Source organism: Cibotium barometz, chromosome 45, assembly GCF_041138505.1.
Source record: "Cibotium barometz isolate CiBa-2024 chromosome 45, ASM4113850v1, whole genome shotgun sequence".
In the NCBI taxonomy this organism is placed as follows: domain Eukaryota; kingdom Viridiplantae; phylum Streptophyta; class Polypodiopsida; order Cyatheales; family Cibotiaceae; genus Cibotium; species Cibotium barometz.
In genome coordinates this window covers 42639194-42660595 of record NC_141090.1, presented here as the reverse complement: position 1 = coordinate 42660595, position 21402 = coordinate 42639194, and the positions used below count along the sequence as shown (strand labels likewise).

The following is a 21402-nucleotide window of genomic DNA, read 5'->3' as shown; positions in this document are numbered from 1 at the left end:
CACCCAGCGTCCTGCCCTCGGTGCGGCCATGCACAGGAGTCGCAGCGGCACTGCTTATGGGATTGCCCACAGGCTCAGCAGGTCTGGCAGCGCGCTCTCAGGATGGTTTTTGCAGGCTCACCAGGTGAGATGCTGGTGACGTGGGGTGCGGTGGCTTGGGCCACGGACAGCGGCCCGGCCCTTGGATATGAGGACGTCCCTGGCAGCGCGACCATCCAGGTCTCTGACAGGGCGATGGCGGTGGTTCCGACGCCAGACTTCTCATCGGCAGCCCCTCAGGAGGGGGTCGGGCACAGATGGGAGATGATCAGCAGCATGACAGCTTGGCACATATGGAGAGCCCGATGCAGGGAGGCCATTGACCGCCAGGCGACTCCACCGGCGGAGGTCATACAGGCCCTCTGGGTGGACATCATTCACACATTGAGAGGACACTGGGGGAAACTCCAGGGCGACTCGGATCGCATGAGAGGGCGCCGCAAGGCTTTCCTCCGCACTTGGCACCCTGGCCCTTTCCTCACCGCGAGGGGCGAGGATGTCACTTGGCACTACAGGCCTCCAGTCTGGCTTTTCTCACCTCCCACATGTACTATTAGGTAGCCCCCCCCAGAGAGCGGCCAGCCACGGGGGTGGAGCTCAGGAGTTCACGGTGTTTTATCCCTCCTTGCGAGGTGAGCTTTGTAGCCTTATGGCGTTTTCTCATTAACTAATAGAAGGATCTTTTTCCCGGAAAAAAAAAAAAAGATTGGGACGTTGATCTTTACCATACGGTCATGGATGTACTCATATTTATACACACTTTGGTGTATCTTTTGTATTCTTAAATGCTAGCTTGGGATAATGCAAATTTTATACCACTTTGTGTATGGAAATATTTGTACATGTAGAGTATCTTGCATGTATTTGTCTGTGATGATACTGCTAAGGATGGGTCCTGCGGGATGACCATATTTTGGAGCAGTTGGGATATCACCTGGAGACATGTATATTGCATGGATTGGACGCTTAGTTTTGTGTTTATCTTTCTTTGTGTTGTTCTGTTTCAGGTTGGCAGGAACTTGGATGTTTCGGTTGCACTATGGAGCGCAATCAAGGACGATTATATTCTTTCAAGAGGGGGGTATGTCACTGCAATGTATGTTTTGCCTCGGTGGAAACTCTAACCCTAATTTTTAAGATTGTCAAAATGAAGATCTCTTTGCATCATCGCGAAGAGCTCTTTGAGAGGAGCAACTTTGCCTCTTACAACATCTTCAAATTCAAAGTGGTTTGAGAGACTTTTAGGAGGATAAAGTCAATAAAGTTGCTTTTCGGTTGCTTTTTAAAGCAAGTTATTTTCTTAAAGAAAAACTTGCTTTAAAGCAAGCCTGAGGTGGCTCTGTATAAATGAGGCATGGGGGAGGGCTCTAGTCATAAACATAGCGTGGGTTTGAGAGGAGGAGGCCAAGGAAGCCTTCACTCACGATCCTTGGGCACTAGTGCGTGTGTGGGAGAACTCCTAGCCGAGGATACTTGGAGCGAGATTGGTGAAGTTGTAACCAACTTTGTGAAGAGTAAAGAAATACCTGCAGGGGTGCCAGAGCGGTTTGGGGCCACCACTTCTCTTGTGTAGGAGCAATCTAGCTCCCCCTGTCTACATTCTCTATCTTTTCTCTCTCTCTCTCTCTCTCTCTCTCTCTCTCTCTCTCTCTCTCTCTTCAAGTTTAAGTGATTTAAACTGTCTCTAAGCGCTTGTGTGTGGTGAAGTTTTTGTCTGCCGCTCATTAGTTTTATTGAAGGCCGGTTTCAGGCTAGGTGTGAACGTACTTGGGCACCATCTCGTGAACAATACGCACCTCACACTTAATATGTAAAAGCCACATTGCACATAACAACTGAATGTTACATCATTGCACAAGATAATTTGAAAAAGAGACAAGCATTGCACACTTCACTATCACTGGGGCCGTGAATGGGTTGAACCCATATCTCTGCTCTTACGCTATGACAATCTCACTGAAATTACGAGAACCTACACAGGTCGGTGCAGTAATGATAATGGGACCAATAGACACTTTGTACAAAACCCTCAATACTGAAGTATAGTATTGGAGTATTTAAATCTGTACAAAGTTCCAAGGGCTTGCCAGCCAGATAATCCAATGCAATGCAAGTATAAAGACAAGTTATACAAACAGAAGTGTATTGGAGTATTATGTCGATGTTGGACTCGTCGAATGAGTCTAAATTGCTTTGCCACTAGTCTCATACACCTGGAGGGAAGTGAATGCAAAACTGTCGTTCCGAGACCACGCACAAATAGGGGCTCTCGTACTAGAGCTTGGCTCACACCCTCACAGAGACTGTGGTTCAAGCATCCTTGGTATGAGTACACAAACATGTATTGGTACATGGCGTCAATATTAGGTACTCAAACAGGTACACTTGGTGCTGGTTCATAGCTTGTACATTTGGCATTGTAGATGTACAATGGTATTCAGTGTGTACTTGCAGGTACAGTTGGGTTTTTAGCTTGTACTTGTAGGCACACTTAGGGTTTCAGCATGTACTTGCAGGTACAGTTAGGGTTTCAGCTTGTACTTGCCAGTAAAGATAGGTTTTCAGCTTAGATGCGTGTACGTACATTATGCAATGGATATATCTCCCCGTTCCTGGAACTTGTAGATAGCATGTCTTCCCGAGCGGCTTAGTGGGAAGTCTAAACTGGCATCCTTGACAGTTGGTTCCATGTCTTGGCCACACTACGGGTGACACAAGGCTTGGCCTCCCGTAGGTGACGCCAGTCATAGCCTTAATACGGGCGACACGAAGGTCCTTGGCCTCCTGTACCTTAGCACGAAATAGGGGAAGACCACTTGGGCGGCCAAATGGTGACAGCAAGTTACACAATCGAGGGTCAACTTTGGCCTAGTTGTGTACGCATAGGAAGCATTCGCCTCCAAGCCTATACAAGAAGGCCAAGGAGGATATACCAAGGGGGAAGTTGTCTCCAATCATACTGTAGCAATACAAAAGTGAACACCGTTATTATTTATGCCACATGGTTACTGTAAACTTGTGGCCTTCAATATTTTTTGAAAACATTATACAATAGAGCCATCAAAGTTATGATGTCTTGTGCACCAATATCATATCATTTGGCACGATTAAGCTTATTAACCTTAAGTTTTATTGAGTTATTTAGGACATCATAGAATGATTAGAATCAACAAACCCTAAAGAAATAGCAAGTGATTTGAAAGGGCATTGAATACGCCAAAAATACAAAACTTGATTTGTGACAACTATTAAGCTTCTTTCAGTGCCAGAGAGTCTAGTGGAAGTGGTTTAATTGAATAAACATTTTTAATGCAAAGATCACTTAAACAACGAAAACTACCATGCCTGCACAAATCACATCAACACAGTACAGGGGGACTGGGTCCCAATGGTACGATGCCCCCTTTCTTGTGGAGTTTTTGCTTTGATGGATATGAGAATGACAGTTACAAGGGCTATGGTTGTAAATTTTTTCTTTACATCATTGTGCTCATGCATTTTCACCAACCCAAGAACTTGAGTAGAGGATAAAGGGCTGCATTTTGCTGGGGTTTTAAGATGAGGTAGTTTTGGGGGCTATTTATGGCCTTTTCTCTGGGACATAGCCTCTCATATGATTTTCTTTAGTACGGGACACTTCGGCAATTCTTGTCTTGTCTGGGTGGTGAATGGTACAAGTCTAAATGGAGATTAGACCTCCAGTAGATTGTGAATGGTACAAGTCTAGATGGAGATGGATATTAATGGGCAAACAAAGATGCACATGAGATCTGGAATTTGTGCCTCTGCAAAGCAACGGATCCAGTTTTTGGAATTAAAGAATATCTGGAAGGGGGAAACCGGCCCATACGTCAGTCACCAAGGCAGTGTCTATGAAGTATACATACACAGGTACGTGGCATACTTCTAGTTCATAACATGCTTGCACTGTCTTGTTGTAAATTAAGTGAATATCATCATCTTATGGGGAAACTGTGTTACAAGATGGCAGATGTAGCGTAGGCAAGAGCCTATTAGCAAAGGTGAGCATTGTGGCTTGGCACATCTGGCAAGCGCAGTCCAGTGAGGTCATTGAGGGTTCCATTACTTTGCCATTTGCTCGTTTTCAATAGACCTCGTCCATACCCTTTGTAGATGCTTGGAGTGTCCGACGGGCCATTCAAAGTGCATGCACTAGTGCCGGGTCACCTTCATCCATACTTGGAGCCCTGCCCCCTTCCTTTCTCAAGGGCACTCCAGTGTTGATTGGGGTCCCCACCATGACCCACAACAACCGTCCTCAAGATGTGATCTCCCTGGCCCCTCCCTTTCTAAAGGGCACTCCATCGCGCCCCCCCCCCCCCCCCCCCCCCGGGCCCCCCCCGCGCGGTGCCCAACCCTGAAGGAGGGAGATCACATCTTGAAGGCACCTGGGAGGGGGGGCTCGCGTCCTTGTCATGTGCATCCCGCATTTGGGTGCCGTGGACATACTACACCAACCAAAAGGCAAGGCCCTACACCAGGCAAAAGGCAAGGCCCTACACCAGGCATTTTGTGAGCCCTTGTCCAGAGTCACCGTTGTACTTCCGAAGTGTGGTCAGAGTCGTGTATGTCCTGCACATGTCAGTGTCGTGCCTATCCTGCACACGTTAGTAACCCTCTTGTATGATGTAATGTATTGTGTCGTCCCAGGCACTTACTGGGCCACTTGGTCGGGTGCCTTTCGTCCAATCATTGTCAAGCGTTAGAGTCTTGGTGTGCACAAACCCATGCATTTGGTACCTTTCGTCCAATCATTGTCAAGCGTTGAGTCTTGGTGTGCACAAACCCATGCATTTGGTACTAGTGACCATACAAAAAGGGGGCATGGCTGCATGGATTAATAAGGTCATCCATTAGGCTCGTGGGAAGTCAAGTGGGTACTGAAAATGGGGGCCATGGGAAGGCTGTGGTGACCAAGGCCTTCAGCAAGTGTTCTAGTGTGGGGCGCCCTTCGGAAAAGCACTAAAAAGGGCATTTTCCAGCCCACGACCAGCCCTAAGGTCTGGTTGGCCAGCCTGCTAGACCCTATCTAAAGGGTGCCTACATGCCCACATCTCCATCTCATATTCTTGCACAACCTACAGTTGATACCACTGGCTTGTTGGCAGTCCTCAACCCTACACACATGCAGTCTATGTCAGTGTTGAAGCAAAACACAGGTCTAACCAGCCTATAGAAGCCTAAACGCAAGTTCTAGAGCTGTCCAGGAGATGCTATACTAGGCGGCCAGCATGCAGCCCACTCCTCTAGCATTCTGCAAGTCCCGACGGCCAGTACAAACAGTGTATGACAACTCTAAAGGTAAGTCCTACATTCACATACAGCAATACAAGCAAATACACCTACTAGTGGGGAACCTTACGAGGGTTATTGTGACCCAACACTGTTTCCTGTCTTCTCTTGCTCTCTCTTTTCTCCATCTCTCTGTTGCAAATTCAGTTTTGAGCTCTGCATTAACAAGTAAAAGATCCCTCTTTGCTTCCACATGTAACACTCTTACTAATTGAAGGATTAAAAAAGGAAAATCCTACAGGAGGCATGGTTGTCACATGAGGCTATGGAAGCACTTAAGCCATGTTTATGGAATACTTCTAGGATCTAGAGTGGTTGGTGTTTGCATATTGTAAACTTTCTGCTTTGTCGTGAACTTACATAGGCAATGGTTTTTCTTTGTAAATTCAAGCCTAGTATTTATACCAGAGCAGGATACAAGCTGGAGGCTGCCATTGAGCACTTCAAATGTGATGTTGCTGGAAAGGTGGCACTTGATGCGGGTTTGTCAACTGGTGGGTTCACAGACTGTTTGATTCAAGCAGGAGCAGCTTGTGTGTATGGTGTTGATGTGGGCTATGGGCAGGTACCCTTCATTCTGTCTCCTGTGTGGACTTCAAGGCTCTATTTTTCATGTCTTATGTGCACTTAAAAGGGGGTTCAACATAGTATATTGTCTCACTTTGCTTTTAGGCTCTAGCCGTATGTCAATCATCATATTTTGACCTTCTCTCAGAAGCTAATCACACTACATTGCAAGGCTCATTAAGGCTTTTTGTTATTACCACCTACTGATAATGAGCAGCATACTATGGACAGCATTCGAGAAACTGTCCCAGTGCCCATAATTGCCTTTGTGAATGTCTAGACAAGGCAGTTGATCTATGCAATGTTGGCAGCCAAATTTGATGGAATGTTAGGCACTCACACATGGGTTCTATTTACACTAAATTCATGTGCATCAAAGAGTGGTGCTACTGTCTTGATCTTCTCAACCATGAAGCTTGGATATATTTTGGAATACCGTGCACTTATTGATGTCATGGGGCTTGCATGTTTGGTGTGCCCATTCAGGTAGCTGAAAAGATCAGAACTGATAGAAGAGTGCACATTCTTGAGAGGACAAATCTGCGGCACCTATCGACACTCCCACAGCTTGTAGATATAGCAACACTCGACTTGTCTTTTATATCTATACTCATGGTAGCATATCATTTTTTAGTTCTTCATGTTTTTAGAAGTTGTCAATATGCTTGCAATTTTTGTAAGACTGCCATTATATAGTGGATTCTGACTATGCCAGGTGATGCCTGCTGTGTGTGCTTTGATGAAGGCTGATTCAACACTGCTTGCACTCATAAAACCTCAATTTGAGGCTCAAAGGTCTCAGGTTTGCATCTATGTCATGTCATTTACTTGTGATATGCATGGTGCATGCATTGTGATGAAGGCTATTTCAACAATTTTAATAAGAGAGCAGTCAAATGTTCTTTATTATATCCACAATATCAATGCTCTTTTGTATAGTACCTATATACCTTACGACTAAGTTGGGCCTATTTCTAAGTCTCTTTTCTTCAAATTGGGCCCGAACTGAAATCTCAATGCCATATGTCACCCACCTCTATAGCCCTCTAGGTTTTTACCTTCACGTATCTGAGGCTTGTATCTTGTAAGTCTGCTGTTTACTCCCCTGCTACACAGGTCAATTCAAGCTGTAGTTGTCAGAACTTGGTGTAGGAAAGGTCCCAGCCCTGTAGGAGGAGCCATTGCCAACTCGTGAGACGTTCACATCCCAACTTGCTAGCTAACCCTTCCCAAGGCTGTCAATAACAAGGTCAGAAAATAATGGTTGATAGGTTGGGAAGGGCCACATGGCTAGAATGCCAAATCACGCCAAGCTTGGCCCGATGAAAATAATGTCCTGCCTATAGTGAAGAGGTGATGGGCGCCTATGATGAGCGGAATTGTGCCCTTAACCATTTCTTCTCTGCACTGTAATCTTACAAATTCCAACTTGATACGCTTGGGTCTGTGTGCCTATGTCTATGGTATTCACCTAACCTTATGACGTGGCAGGGTGACACGACATCTTCTTTGTTTTGAAAACAGTTAAGGGGTTGCCGTTTCATTTTGTTGGGAGGTTTTGACAACTATGATTCAAGCATAGTAGTATCGGTGTTGTGTGGTTAAAGAGGTCCAAACCCCACTCATCAATCTGGAGAGAGAGAAATCTTAATTTCTTCAAAAGGCACAGAGGGACTATGAGACCAAAAAGGTAGTACAATATGTCCATGATGACTGAAACATGGAAGAGAGAGAGAGAGAGAGAGAGAGAGAGAGAGAGTTGTATTAGCGTCTTCAAAAGGCCAAAATGACCTATGAGACCAAAATGTTACATCATGTCCATGGAATACATCATCATGGTAGTGAAAGTAAAACTAAAAGAAAGTATCCGTAAAAAAACAAAGAGCCTCAAGCTAAATACCCAATCGACCTATGAGACACAATAATGTCCATGGCATGTCTCATCATGGAACGGAATATAAAATAGAAACCAAACAAAACTATCTCACTTGAGTGATACAAAACTGTCCAGTGTCCATGGAAATCTCATCATAGAATACCAGGAACATGAAACATGAGAGGAGCATCAGCCCCCAATAGATGGTATACCACTCTCCAAAATATCAAGCATGGGGCTAATGAGTACGATTGAGAGGTCTCCCTCAGCTATGTCATGTGAAAAGGTAGCTCAATGGCGATGAAGCATCTCCTGGAATCTGGAGCTTATGAGGGGACCGTGGCCGATGTCCGGGGGCCCGGGAGTGTCGAGCATGCAGGAATGTGGAGGCCAATCACAATCTGTGTTAGCGAACCAAGAGGGTGGAAATCCTTCACAAAGGGCTCTATTGAACATGTAGGCTAGTATGAGCGCTAGGGTATCATCGACATGTGAGATGTACTCGGCAGTGAGTCCCTCGTGATCCTTGGCTTGCCCATTACATAGTCTATGAATGGCCTTGCGGACCATGCCCTTTGTGAAGGTGGTGTGGTGGGGGTAGAGGTGGTTGATGGGGGGTATGATGGTGTAGAGGTGGTTGATGGGGAGCATGCATAGGAGTGCCATGTGTTCAAGCAGGTGATAGGTGTGGGGGGCGATGTTCTTAGTGTTTCCTCTAGGCCTCTTTGCAGTTTGGCTCTAAGAAGTGTCGGCATAGCTCAGCCTCTTTCCGAGCGTAGAACTCTCGTTTCTTGCATTGGGTGAGGTGTTGAGAAATCCGTTGCGCTTGGCGCTTTGTGATTTGCCCAATCCGTACCTCATGCTTAAGCCGGGAGCGTGTGGCTCGGCATTCGTCATCATACCAACAGTTCTGGGGCATGGAACTGCAAGGTGGCTTGGGGGTAGACCACCGCGTGCAAATGAAAGAAGTGGTGGTAGATTTGTGGAGTATGGTGCTAAGCTGCGATGTGAGAGTAGGTACGGGGAGAGTAGGATCCACATCTTGGAGTTGGCGATAGATGTGGTCGGAGTAAATAGGGTCAAGATCGTGATCAAAATGGACCTGGGCGTAATGTGAGATGGGGGGTAGTGGCGGGGGGACGGTGGTGTGGAATTAAGAGAGGTAGGCATGGTCAGCTTCAAGAGGGGGTGGTGGGGTGGAGAAGTCGGGGAGAAGGTGTGCAAAAGCCGGAGATCCCATCAAGTAGTCCATGGTGTTGGTACCTTGTAAGGGAAGGAGGTGAGGGCGTCGGAGGAGGGCGATCGGGACATCGCGTTATAGATAACAAGACTATGTGCAGCTCCCAACTCTAAGAAATGTCTCCCATACACCGTGACCTCCTCACGGTCTTGTGATGATTTGTGTAACCTCGTATTAGTGGTGTCCAGCTCGTGTAGTCTGATAGGGTTGTCCAGATCGAGTAGTGGGACCTGTTGACTCCCCGTCTTGGTGTTGAAGTCGCTGAGCTGGAGGACTTTCCCAAGCTGTGAGAACTCCATAATATCCCCATATAATCATAAGGTGATTGGCCATGCTGTGTGGCATAAGGGGAGTGGCTTGGTGCAAAATAACACACAGCAATGTGGATGGCTCTGTCGCCGCTAAGCTGTAGCCGCACCCAAAGATATCATGTATCCTCGTCCTTTCTGACGATGTTGAGAGCGTCTCGGAGATGGGTTCTGAAAAGGAGAGCTACCCCTCCTGAGCCATGTACTCCTCCTGACGTGCGGATTCTTGCCTAAGAAAGTCGATTCCCACTCATATCCAGCTATGTATGGTAAACCCCTCTCACGGCTCTGATGAGTCTCTGTATAGAAAACGACATTCTCAAACCTCCTAGATTCGAATTTCGACCATAGGATTCCATATTGCTAACCTTAGGTGTTTGGTCTCATAGACCCTGCATCCCTATTTGGGACAACGCTCGGTAATATTATTAGCGTCTGGCTGAAGCTCCCGCCTTCGCCCCCCTGCGCTGCTCGCCCATCGCCACCGCCTTCGTTTCTTGCTCCCCCCCCTTCTACTCGCCGTTGCGCCCCCCCCCCCCTTCTTCTCGAGGTCTTGCCTGCTTGCGCCCCCCCCCCTCCTCGCTGCTGCTGCGCCTCCCCCCTTCTCGCCATCTCATCCCCCCCCCTCCTAGCCTCTTCGCGCCGACTCACCCCCCCCCCTCCCTCTTCGCCTATTCGCCCTCCCTCCCCTTTTTCGCCTGATTCGTCCCCCCCCTCTCCACCTGCTCGCGCCCGCCTCCTCTCAGCAGTGCCCCGCCCCCCCCCCCCCCCTTCTCGTTGCTGCCGCCCCCCCCCCCCCCCAGGGCTTCTCCTTGGGGTTTTTTTCGCCCCCTCCCTGCTCTTTCGTGCCTTTCTTCACCCCCAGGGGGGTTTCTGTTTTTTTTTCCTCTTCTTCCGGTCTTCCGCCTCTTCGTGTGCAGCCCCGTTTCTTGCAGGTTTCCCGTTTTCGCCTCGCCTTCGCCTGAGCTTCAGACTCTGATGGAGACTCCTCCCGCCTCGCCTCAGAGGGACTCATCCGCAGCCCCCTCGCCGGCCCCCGAGGACATCCCCATCAGGCTTTCTCTTTCGCTGGAAGAGGAAGCGAGCCTCACCGCAGAGGTGGAACGCCTCCAGGCTCATTCCACCATCTGCCGTATAGTCGGCACTCGCCCCAGCAGAGGGGAGATCAGGGATCTTCTTCAGGCCCGCCTTCTAGCAGATGTGGGCAAGATCCTGGATGTACAGCTCTTGGGCCGGGGACATTATCAGATCGAGTTCGAGGCCGCCCAGAGCGTTGCCAAGGTCCTTGCCATGAGTCCTCTGGACATCAGGGGTGCTCGGGCTTTCTTCAGGCCTTGGCAGCATGGATTTGACCCAGCTGCGGCGGAGCAGGGAGAGCGCCTCTTCCATATTACAGTTTGTTTCCCTGGTCTCCGCCGGGAGTATCTTCCGCTCCTCTCCAGGCTCGGAGCATTGGTGGGCTCGGTTCTTGAGACGGGCCCCTCAGCAGCTTCAGTGGTGGCCAGAGCAGCTGGGCTACCTTCGGTCAGAGTGTTGGTATCTGACATCTCCTCCCTTCCTAAGGTCATTCAGCTACCTAGGATAGGGGGGGGGTGGATAGATCAGAGAGTGGAGTTCTCGGGGCTCCCGAACCAGTGCTTCATTTGCAGGCAGGTCGGTCATCTGGCCAAGGCCTGCCCTCGCAGGAGACCCCGACCCTCACCACCACAGCAGCAGGCTACTGATGGCCCGCCCACAGATTCGGCTCGGCAGGCTGCCTCCGGGACACCTGCTCAGGCCACAGAGACCTCGGAGTGGCAGCCTGGACAGGGGCGCCGCCGAGGGAGACAGCCACAGCAGCACGCCCAGAGACCGCTGCAGCAGCAGCCACAGTCTCAGCCTCACTGGGTTCCCGTGAGGAACAGCTTTGCTCCCCTTCAGGAGGAGACCCCTGCAGCGACTGAGGACCAGGAGATGCCAGCTCCCCCTTCTTCACCCCCCCCACCCCCGTCCCCTCCCACCGCCTCGTCTCCACCTTCGCCTCCTCCCGCCTCCGCTCCGGTTTCGGCAGCGGCTCCCTCTCCACCTCCCTCGCCTCCCCCTCCTCCCCCTCCGCCCGCCTCACCTTCCCGGGAGACCCTGGCAATTCCCTGGCGCTCACCTGCAGTCCGGAGAGCGCTGAGCACTGACCTCGCTCGAGTATCACAGAGGAGACCTATGCCGATTAGGGCCTCACGGATTTCATCTATCCGCAGTCGGCTGAGTCGCCTTGGCATTAGACAGCGCTCGGAGGCCTTTGATTATACCTTTACACGGCTTTTTGGAGCAGAGGGCCCCCATGAGCCAGCACCCATTCGAGTTCATGTAGTGATACCTCCGGCCCGCGGGGAGGAGGCACTAGACTCAGCGGTGGCCTTCTCGTTCCCTCTATGTGGACCTTGTGATCGGGAGTGGACTCTAGAGCTCGCTCTCAGCACTTTGAAGACTCAAGCAGTTGAGTTTTCTCACCACATGAGCGATCTGGAGGTGACTGATGTGATAGGCCGACTTTGGGAGTTGGCTCATTTTTTCTTGGATCCCGGGAGTGTGGACACCTCAGGGATTCGGCATTTGGTCGTGCGCATAGTGGCAGACTTGGCGCGCGACCCTGGATATGTGAGTATACACGAGGTTTCTCTGTCAGAGCAGGAGGCAGTCGCCATGGGCCACAGCCACTGGCGCCTGATCCGGGATTCTTGCAGTACACCGGGTGGGCAGATTCGCAGCCGTTCGGATGGGGACTACTCTCCATCCAAGCCGCTTGCGAAGGCCCGCCGTACGGCTGAGACAGCATCCACCTCAGCAGGGCATCCATGAGGATCATCTCATGGAATGTACAGGGCCTTGGCGGAGCACACTTTCTACGCTATCGAGGTTGCTTGAGGCAGGAGCTTCAGAGATGCCTGGTTGGTGGCAGCATTGACATTTTGATGATGCAGGAGCACCACTTGGGTGAGAGCAGGATCCGGAGATATGGTTCGGTGATGCCTGGTAGATGGGACACTTTTTGGTCTGCAGGGTTTGGTCCTTTGGGTGGACAGGGAGGAGTATGCATGGTTATTGCAGATATATGGCGGCAGGCCATTGTGGATCGAGGGATCATTGTGCCTGGTAGAGCACAGTATGTCATTCTGAGGATGCATGATGAGCTATTGGGTGTGCTCAACATCTATGCGCCCAATCATGCTAGTGCCAGAGCAGAGTTTTGGACTCAGGTTACAGATGCATTGCCAGAGGCCACACATTGGTGTGTTGGGGGAGACTTCAACATGCTCGAGGACCCGGCAGATAGGGTGGGAGGCAGTCATGTTACAGTGCATGGCACGGAGCTTGCAGCTTGGGACCGGTTTTGCATGTCACTGAGGATCACTGATGCATGGCAGCATGGGGCTTTCTCCCGGTCTCAGGACAGTCTTAGTTTCTCTCGGTCGGATCGCCGGCAGGGAGGGACTAATCTATCTCGGATTGATCGCTTTTATGTGGGCGATTGGTTAGGGGAGCGAGGGGGCTCCGTCGGCATTCTTGCTGGCACCTCATTTTCAGATCATGCGCCAGTTATATTGACATTGGAGGAGGGGACTCGGGAGCCCAGCTTGCAGTTGAGGATCCCAGAGAGGGTACTTGCAGATCCCAGTCTCGCTGAGGACATTGAGAGGATCTGGCATGATAGTCAGTGCTCTGACCAGGATGCAGCGGGCCAGTGTGCCCAGGGACTCATTGATCTTAGCTCTTTTCTACATGCTGCAGCTTTGACACGACTGGGAGAGATTCGCGAGCGGGAGCAACGGCTGAGACGCAGCCTTGCTTCGCTACAGCGCCTTCAGGAGCAGCAGCCTGCATGTGAGTGGGTGGCGTCCCAGCTGAGCCAGGCACGCCAGGAGGTTAGAGAGGTAGAGGAGCAGAGACATGAGTTTTACTATCGTCGTCAGGCCTCTCAGTGGACGCAGCTTGGTGATAGAGTGACTGGGGAGTTTTTTGAGATCACTGGTCCCCGTCATGCGCGAGCAGGAGTTCGCCAGCTTGGTAGACCGGATGGATCGATAGCTACTGAGCTCGGGGAGATCAGAGCCATTGCCACTGCTTTTTATAGTGACCTGCTTTCAGCGGAGCCAGCCACTGAGGATCGAGATGTGTGCAGACAGACTGTGTGGGCCCATGTGCAGAGGAGGGTCACAGACCATATGCGCACAGTTCTAGGTGCGCCTCTGTCAGAGATTGAGCTTGCCGAGGCCTTGAGGGTCCTGCCGCGACATAGTTGCCCAGGGGAGGACGGACTGACGCCGGCCTTTTTTATGCGCTATTGGGACCTTTTGGGGCCAGGCCTCCGCAGGGGCTTTCAGCATGTTTTGGACACTGGGGTGATGCCGCAGAGCTTTTCAGAGGGCTTGATCTATCTTATCCCCAAGGGGGAGGGAGTATCGGATGACATTCGGCATTGGAGGCCTATTACGATCCTCAATACTGTCTACAAGGTCTTAGCAAAGGCCTTGAGTTTGAGGATCCAGCCCTTCCCGGGGGAGTTGATTCATGCTACTCAGACAGGATTTGTCAAGGAGCGCAGTATCCTTGACAACATCTTTACTTTCTGGGAGGCGACGGCCCGAGCTAGGTTTCTTGGCGAGGACTTGGTCGTGATGCTTCTCGATTTTGAGAAGGCATACGATAGAGTTGATTGGGGATTCTTAGAGGGCACTATGCTACGCCTGGGCTTTGAGCCAGGATGGATCAGAGGGGTGGCAGCTTTGTATTCCACAGCTCGCAGCCAGGTGCTGATTGCAGGAGGTCGGGGGCCGAGTTTTGAGCTGACCAGATCAGTCCGTCAGGGGTGTCCTCTCGCCCCTTTCCTTTTTCTCTTCTTTGCGGAGGCTATGAGTATGTATTTGACGGCAGAGGAGGTTGGTTTGAGAGGACTCCAGCTCCCAGTCCGGGGGGAGGATTTGCTTGATGCTGAGTTTGCAGACGACACGGGCTTATTTTTGCATGGCCAAGAGGCCAATCTTATTCGGGCAGAGCAGTCGCTCCAGGTTTTTAGTGCAGCTTCGGGAGCATTGATCAATTGGCGCAAGACAGTGGCCTTTTGGATCAGTAGTGCTCCCACTCCGGCATGGAGCCCGGACCCCGGTTTTAGATGGATCCCTCCAGGCACAGCAGTGCGGTATTTGGGATGCCAGATTGGCCTCGATTTGTCACCTGAGCAGCAGATTGCCCCGCTTCTTCTGAGCATTCGGAAGAAGCTATTGTATTGGAGTACAGCTCGACTATCCTTGGCAGGGAGGGTGGTGGTGGCAAATCAGGTGCTGTTAGCGACTATGTGGTACATTACGTCTTGCTGGATTTTCTCGAGCTCTTGCATCAGCCAGGTACAGAGGCTGATCAGGAACTTTCTGTGGTCTAGGCGGGACGGTCAGCCAGCTCGGGCAAAGGTTGCATGGGCAGTGATTACACTTCCGCTGGCTCAGGGCGGTTTGGGCATTATAGATCCAGTCGATCAGAGTAGAGCCTTATTGGGGAAGCTTATTGTTCGGGGGTTGCTTCCAGGCGCTGAGCCTTGGAAAGAGCTCCTCTTGCAGCGACTGCAGGCCCGGGCGCCTCCTGCAGGGGGTACTTGGGCACCAGAGATTCGCTGGATCTTCATAGAGATGAGGAAGACAGGCCTCAGTAGAGGATGGGAGGACAGATTTGCTTTGAGTATCCTGAGAGCTTGGGAGCTGCTGAGACCGGGGCTCTCTCAGCGGCCTCCTTCTTGTGTTGAGGAGCGGGCCAGGCAGCCGCTCATCTGGAGCCCAGCGGTTCGTACAGAGCAGGGTCATATGCTGGGTTCTCGGCCTCGTCTAGCCTGGGGACCTTTAGCGGCAGGCCGAGCTCGTAGTTTTGGAGACTGGCAGGCTTTCTGCAGTCTACCAGAGGAGACCCAGGTGGAGAGGCTGAGTCACTTCAGAGGGGGGTTGATTATGAGGGATGATATTCAGGAGGCACTTACAGAGGAGTGGTTCACACCTCTCGAGCCAGTGGCCCCACGGTGGATGGGAGCCTTTACACAGTTGGAGATCCTGATTGCTGTCAGAGCTAGCACTGAGGATGGCAGATGCCTCTATTATGAGATTCAGGATGAGGGCAGACTCCAGAGAGTGGAGGTGGAGTCGCCTTTGGTTGCAGAGTGCACCTTTCAGAGGATTCGGGTAGTGGCTGCCGCTTCTCGGAAGTGGCATATTGACCCCGACCCTGCTGACGTGCTCCCGGATTGGCGCATATGGGCATATGCAGCGCGCCCCTTGGCCCGGCTACAGTGGGACCCCGGGGAGTACGAGTGGCATGATCCTTATGCATCCCTTGAGGCCACAGAGATCACCTTTTTCCAGTATACTATTCGGCTGGGACGGCATATTTTGACGGCGAGGAGGACGGTTTCTCCAGCGGCAGCGGGGCATTGGCGATTGCAGGGACTATCACAGGAGTTCCTGGAGGATTTCTGGGCTCGGCTCTGGGCTAGTCGACAGGCCCGCAGGATCTCGGCTTTTCAGTGGTTGGTCGCCCACAGGGGCTCAGCAGTTGGCACTTGGCTTGTTTACAGCGGTCTTCCGGCGGCCTGCGTCCGATGCGGCCACCCTATGGAGACACAGAGACATTGCCTTTGGGACTGCCCTCAGGCACAGCAGATTTGGCTGCGGATGCTGCGTATTCTGGCCCCCCTCTCTCCAGAGGGTATGTTTACGTGGGGTGCCGCTGCTTGGTCGACTTCGTTAGGGCCTGCTATGGGCTATGAGATGGAGCAGGGCAGTCAGGCCATCAGATTTATTAAGGGCCAGCCTCGCCTGGTTCCGGCACCGGATTTCTCGTCCGCCAGCTGGACACAGGAGAGGGATTTACGATGGGAGCTCCTCAGCAGCCTCACCATCTGGTTCACCTGGAGGGCCCGGTGCTTTACGGCCTTTGAGGGGAGATTAGAGCCACCAGCAGAGACTGTTCGGGGGATTTGGCAGAAGTTGATCCACACCCTGCGAGGACAGTACGACCGCATCCGGGGAGACTCGGATGAGGCGATCTTACGGCGCCAAGCCTTTCACACCACTTGGCGCTGCGGCCCGTTCTACACCCTACACACGGGATCCCCCCGTTGGCACTACAGGCCACCTGTTTGGCTCTCCCCCCCCCCTATTATATGATTTAGCCGCTCAGTTCTTTAGACTGATGCTTGTATTTTGCAGCACCTAGGGAGAGTCTCCCGGGCTGCCATGATGTATTCACTGCTCTTCTCTCTGTTAGGAGCAGGAGAGATCTCTTTTGTAGCCCTACGGGTGTTTTTTACATAACTAATGAAAGGATCTTTTCTCGGGAAAAAAAATATATATATTATTAGCGTCTTTAAAAGACTTTTTAAAAAAATGGGAAAAAGATCCTTCCATTAGTTAACAAAAAACAGCCACGAAGGGATAAATACAACCATGAAGAGCTAGATACAAACTAGCGGGGTGAGGACCAAGAACTCAAGGGGTGGAGAAAGACGCTCCTCCTCTAGCTGGCCGCTCTATGAGGAGAAGGCTATCTCATACAGGGGGAGGAGGAGGGAATAACCACACAGGTGGTCTGAAGTGCCAAGTGGGCTTTCACCACCTCTATCTGTGAGGAAATGGCCAGGCCGCCAGAGCCTCAAAAAGGCTTCTCAACTTCCCCACTGGCTGTGGAGGGTATGAATGATATCAAGCCAAATGCTCCTGATGGACTCCGTAGGCGGAGTGTGGGTGCCTTCGATGGCTTTAGTGCATCTAGCTCGCTAGATGTGCCAAGCTGTAGTGTTGCTACAAATCTCCCATCTGTGGCATGAACCCGGAGTTCAATGATTAGTGGATGGGGCTTGGACTGGGATTGGGACTGATACTGCTAAAATGCGAACGTGAGAGATCTGATGGGCTAACCCCCCACCTTCCTCCTTGTAGGCCATGACTAGCTCAACCTTAGTGGCCCAAGCAACAGTGCCCCATGAAATGATGCAGGTTGAGGTCTTGTCCATCGTGAAAATGTGGCGAAATCCCTGCCAAAAGTTCCGCGGTGTATGCGAATAACGAGGTAAACAATGTCTCCTCCCTTACAGCCGGATCACGCCATGCCCACTCCCTCGGGTCCCACTGGAGGCACGTGAGGGCCGACTCTCCCAAATCCATAAACGCCAGAGTCTCTCCTTGGCCACCTTGGTTGGCGGGGGGTCAATGTGTCAAATCCCCAAGGATCCCCTCGTAGAGAAATCCTGAAACACGACTCGAAACCTACAAAACAAAGCCATAAAACGTGGAGGGGGTGCAAGCCTGACTCGCCAACCAACCATGACAGCCGTGGGAAAAACCCACAAGACTTGGCTGTCCCCACCGAGCCACGAGCTGAGCTAACTAGCAAGACACACCGACCAGTCTCTACTCCATGACGTCCCATACCGCCATAGAGCAAGTGCACGTCTGCACTAGATCCAAGCTCCTGACCGTAGAGCTCTCGCAAAGACTCTGACCAACTATCTGACCTGGACCACCCTTTTATAGGCTCTTGGCCGCTCCTGACCGTAGAGCTCTCGCAAAGACTCTGACCAACTGACTGACTTGGACCACCCTTTTATAGGCACTAGATCCATGCTCCTGACCGTAGAGCTCTCGCAAAGACTCGCGAGACTCTGACCAACTGACTGACCTGGACCACCCTTTTAAGGCTCTTGGCCGGTCACCGGGCGTGCGCACTTGGGTGTCCGCCCATCAGTCCATCCCTAGCCCAGCTCGCCAATCTGCTTGCCTAGCTCCAAGCTACCCCAAGCCTTGAAGCTAGTCTTGTGTGCGTGCTGCACACGGTAGATACACTTTGTACACATGACATACTCCCCTTCCTATAAGAGCTCACTCCTGAGCTCAGTAAGAACTCAGGGTAGTCCCTCTGAAGGGTAGTCAATTTCTCCCATGTAGCGTTCTCCTCAACACAATCCGTCCACTTGATCTTGTATTCTGTGAGTAGTGTATGCCGCAATCGTCTTTCATGAAATCCAAGAATCTTTTCCGGTTTGTGTGGCACAAATGGCATATCTTCGACATCTATGATTTCTTGAGGAGTAACTAACTAGCTGGTCTGCTCCACCCAGTACTTCCTTAAGTCTATTGATATGAAATACGGGATGAACTTTCACATGAGAAGGCAAGTCCAATTCATATGCAACTGAACCAATCCGACGTTTAACCCGAAATGGTCCGCAGTATCTAGGGGATAACTGTCTGTAAAGTCTTGGAATCTTTTGGAACTCGCAAATACACCATCGTTCCTTCAGAGAACTCTATTAGAATAAAATCTGTCTCTGTCTTGAGCGCTTCTAATAGATTCCTTCGCAACCTGTAACATTTCTTGCATGTCTTGTAAAAAAGTACGCATTGCATCATGCTAATGTCCTAAAGGTGGTGCTTATGCTTGGCAATGATGATGCTGTGAACAGACAGCATTAGCTTACGTACCTTCAGAGTCTCTGAACGAAAATCAGCATCATCATCAGAAAAATAAAGATACAAAGTAAAATTTGGGGCTTTCTATTTTTTCTGAAAAATCCAGCTTAATTGAGGCAATAATTTCAAATCCCCAATCATTTCTAAAAATTTAGGGCATACATCAAGCATTGAAGTAGCATTGGAGTGTTGCTACAACCTCCTATAGCATGCCCTAATTTTTTCCGGAGCATAAGATGAAAAATCTACTCTATGTAATGATTCAACCTTTGAGCCACCGAATGAGTAGGCCAAGTTGTTGTCAAGGGGTGGTGATGATAAATGTGGTGCCATAGAGCACAAATGTTTGTTGTCATGTCTGTGTCAAATGTCTGTGTGTTTGTTCAAGGTCTTTTTAAAGTCCAAGTTATGTGTTGTTTTCTATTCAATTGTGTGTTGTTTTGTATTGTGAATCTGTGACCTGATCTCTCTACCCTTGGGATCCCATAACTGGCATGAGAAACTAGAGCCATAAGCCTAGATTTATCCTTGACATAGTATGAGGTAATCCCTTGAGGGCAGGATTGTTGGGAATCAAGGTCTTACTTGTGTGTGTACCCACTCATATAAGTGTTGTAGTATCTTTCTGTGTAAGCCTGTGTGAATTGCCATTAAGCATGAATATGTGTGCGTGTGTGAACAACCTCTAGCAAAGGAGTAAACACCCACTTATGTGTTTATGTGTGTGAACCACCTCTTAGACGGGGTATACATAATATCTAGATATTTGTGTGTTATGACATAAGCAATGATGTCAGAAGAGAACCTTTGTACCCTATAAAGGTACATGAACTTCATTGAAAGAATACAAGCTAATGTCACACGATTGAGTGGTGTACTTTACTCTCTCTCTAGCATTCTCTCTCTCTCTCTCGCTCTTGTTTATCTCTATGTAAACAAAAATCAAGGATTTATGTCAGTGGGCTTGTGTCTGAATTTGTAGTTTTTTCTGGGTGCTTTAAGTTGTGAATTCAAATGCTGCAGGTTGGTAGCGGAGGTATCGTGAGAAATCCAGCTGTACACAAAGAGGTAAATTGCATGTAGCCAAAGAACTACAATTAACGTGACTTTCTATTGGAGTACTTGATAAGCATGGTTGCATTGGCCTTTTTTTTGAGATGGTTTATACAAAGTGCTGGGTTGTGCTTTTTAGTTCTACCCCAAGTGTGAAGCTTGCTGCATTAGATAAATCAGGCTGTAGTCATGGGAAAAGAAGCAGGAAGGGGAATTGCGAAACCCCACATTAGCAAGGGAGGTACAAGCTGGGAAGAAGAAAGGAGATCGGGACGGTGGTGGAGGGGAGGGGGTGGGGGGAGAAAGTGGGGAGTTGAGAGGAGAGGGGGTAGAAGAAGGTGGCTGATAAGAGAGAAGGAAAATGTGAGCTACTTAACCCACACCAAACATGCAGTGGGTAGTTGCCAATTGACAGCATTCAATCTTCTACTAACTATGCCGTACGTCTGTCTAATTTTTCTGATTACTTGTTTGTATGTTATGAGTACAGGAATGGTCTGCATGTATGTGCTTAATCACCAGTGCCCACTGCCCTTTCAAGTATAGTGATGGGAAATGGGGAAATGAAATGGATAGAGGAACAAAAATGGAAACAGAAAAGGCATTTTTGGGCTGAAAGGGGGAAACACCACATAAACAAAAGATGCAAAATAAGGGGGTGGAGAAGAAGTGGGAGATAGAGATGTAATAAGGTGTGAGTAGGCTTTATTCGGCAGCCCTGTGTGGAAAAAGAGGTTGTGTGGAGCAGGCCAGCCACTCCTACAGGCCGCCAGCCCCTCAGCCCCCTGGAGATAGGCCAATTGGGGTAATTGGCAAAAAATCTCGTCTTCTTGGAGTTCATCTCAAGCATCCATAGGTTCTACTGCAAAGGAGAGATTCTCACAAGCAGGTGTGCACCGATTCAATGTTGGGCTGAGTACTAGCTACTGTGAGGCTGAGATTAGGGAGAATCTATTTCGAGTCTCATTTTATACTTGGAAAAATTCATACATTAGGTTTAGGTCTACTTATTTGTGTGCTTGCATTTTGTATTCACCAGAGCCAAATTTGTCAGTAGTTGATCAGACAATGGCTCAGTGTTTTTCTTCAGTGTATCAAAGGTGTACTATTTGGAGTATGTTTAATAGGGAGGCGGCCATAGGGTGCCCAGTAAGGAGAGAGATGTTGGTTTCAGCATACAAGTGCCTAGTGGTATTTCTAGATACGGGATGGATGTAGTGTTTCCTAGCAAAAGATGCGGAAATGCTGTTTCTCTCAAATTGCCATTCTCGTCCAATTTCCGGTTTCCCACTTTCTCATCTTCTCTAAAGATTGCCCCCTTGATTGTTTTTTCCAAATTTTCTGAGTCTCCAAATTATGATCCATTCCACCTTTCTCCTCATTTTTTTGAACATTTTCCTCATTTCTATTTAGTTTCACAAATTTTCCTTTCATGTATACTATGTAATGTTAAAGACTTGCCATTCCATTTCGTAGTCTTAGGCTGTTTCTGTTGCACAGACCTCTTCAGTTTCCGTTTCCTCG

The 21402-nt window shown here is 49.9% G+C and overlaps 1 protein-coding gene across 2 annotated transcripts in view; it reads left to right on the top strand.

The window, feature by feature from the left end:
* The window catches only part of LOC147612788 (bacterial hemolysin-like protein), a 73890-nt gene that overhangs the window by 45671 nt on the left and 6817 nt on the right, over nucleotides 1–21402 (top strand). For both annotated transcript variants that reach the window (XM_086783400.1, XM_086783399.1), the window contains exons 4-7: nucleotides 5761–5917; nucleotides 6406–6534; nucleotides 6635–6721; nucleotides 19849–19893. In XM_086783400.1, coding sequence (XP_086639526.1) covers nucleotides 5761–5917; nucleotides 6406–6534; nucleotides 6635–6721; nucleotides 19849–19893 — 418 coding nt within the window. The remainder of the gene's footprint in view (nucleotides 1–5760; nucleotides 5918–6405; nucleotides 6535–6634; nucleotides 6722–19848; nucleotides 19894–21402) is intronic.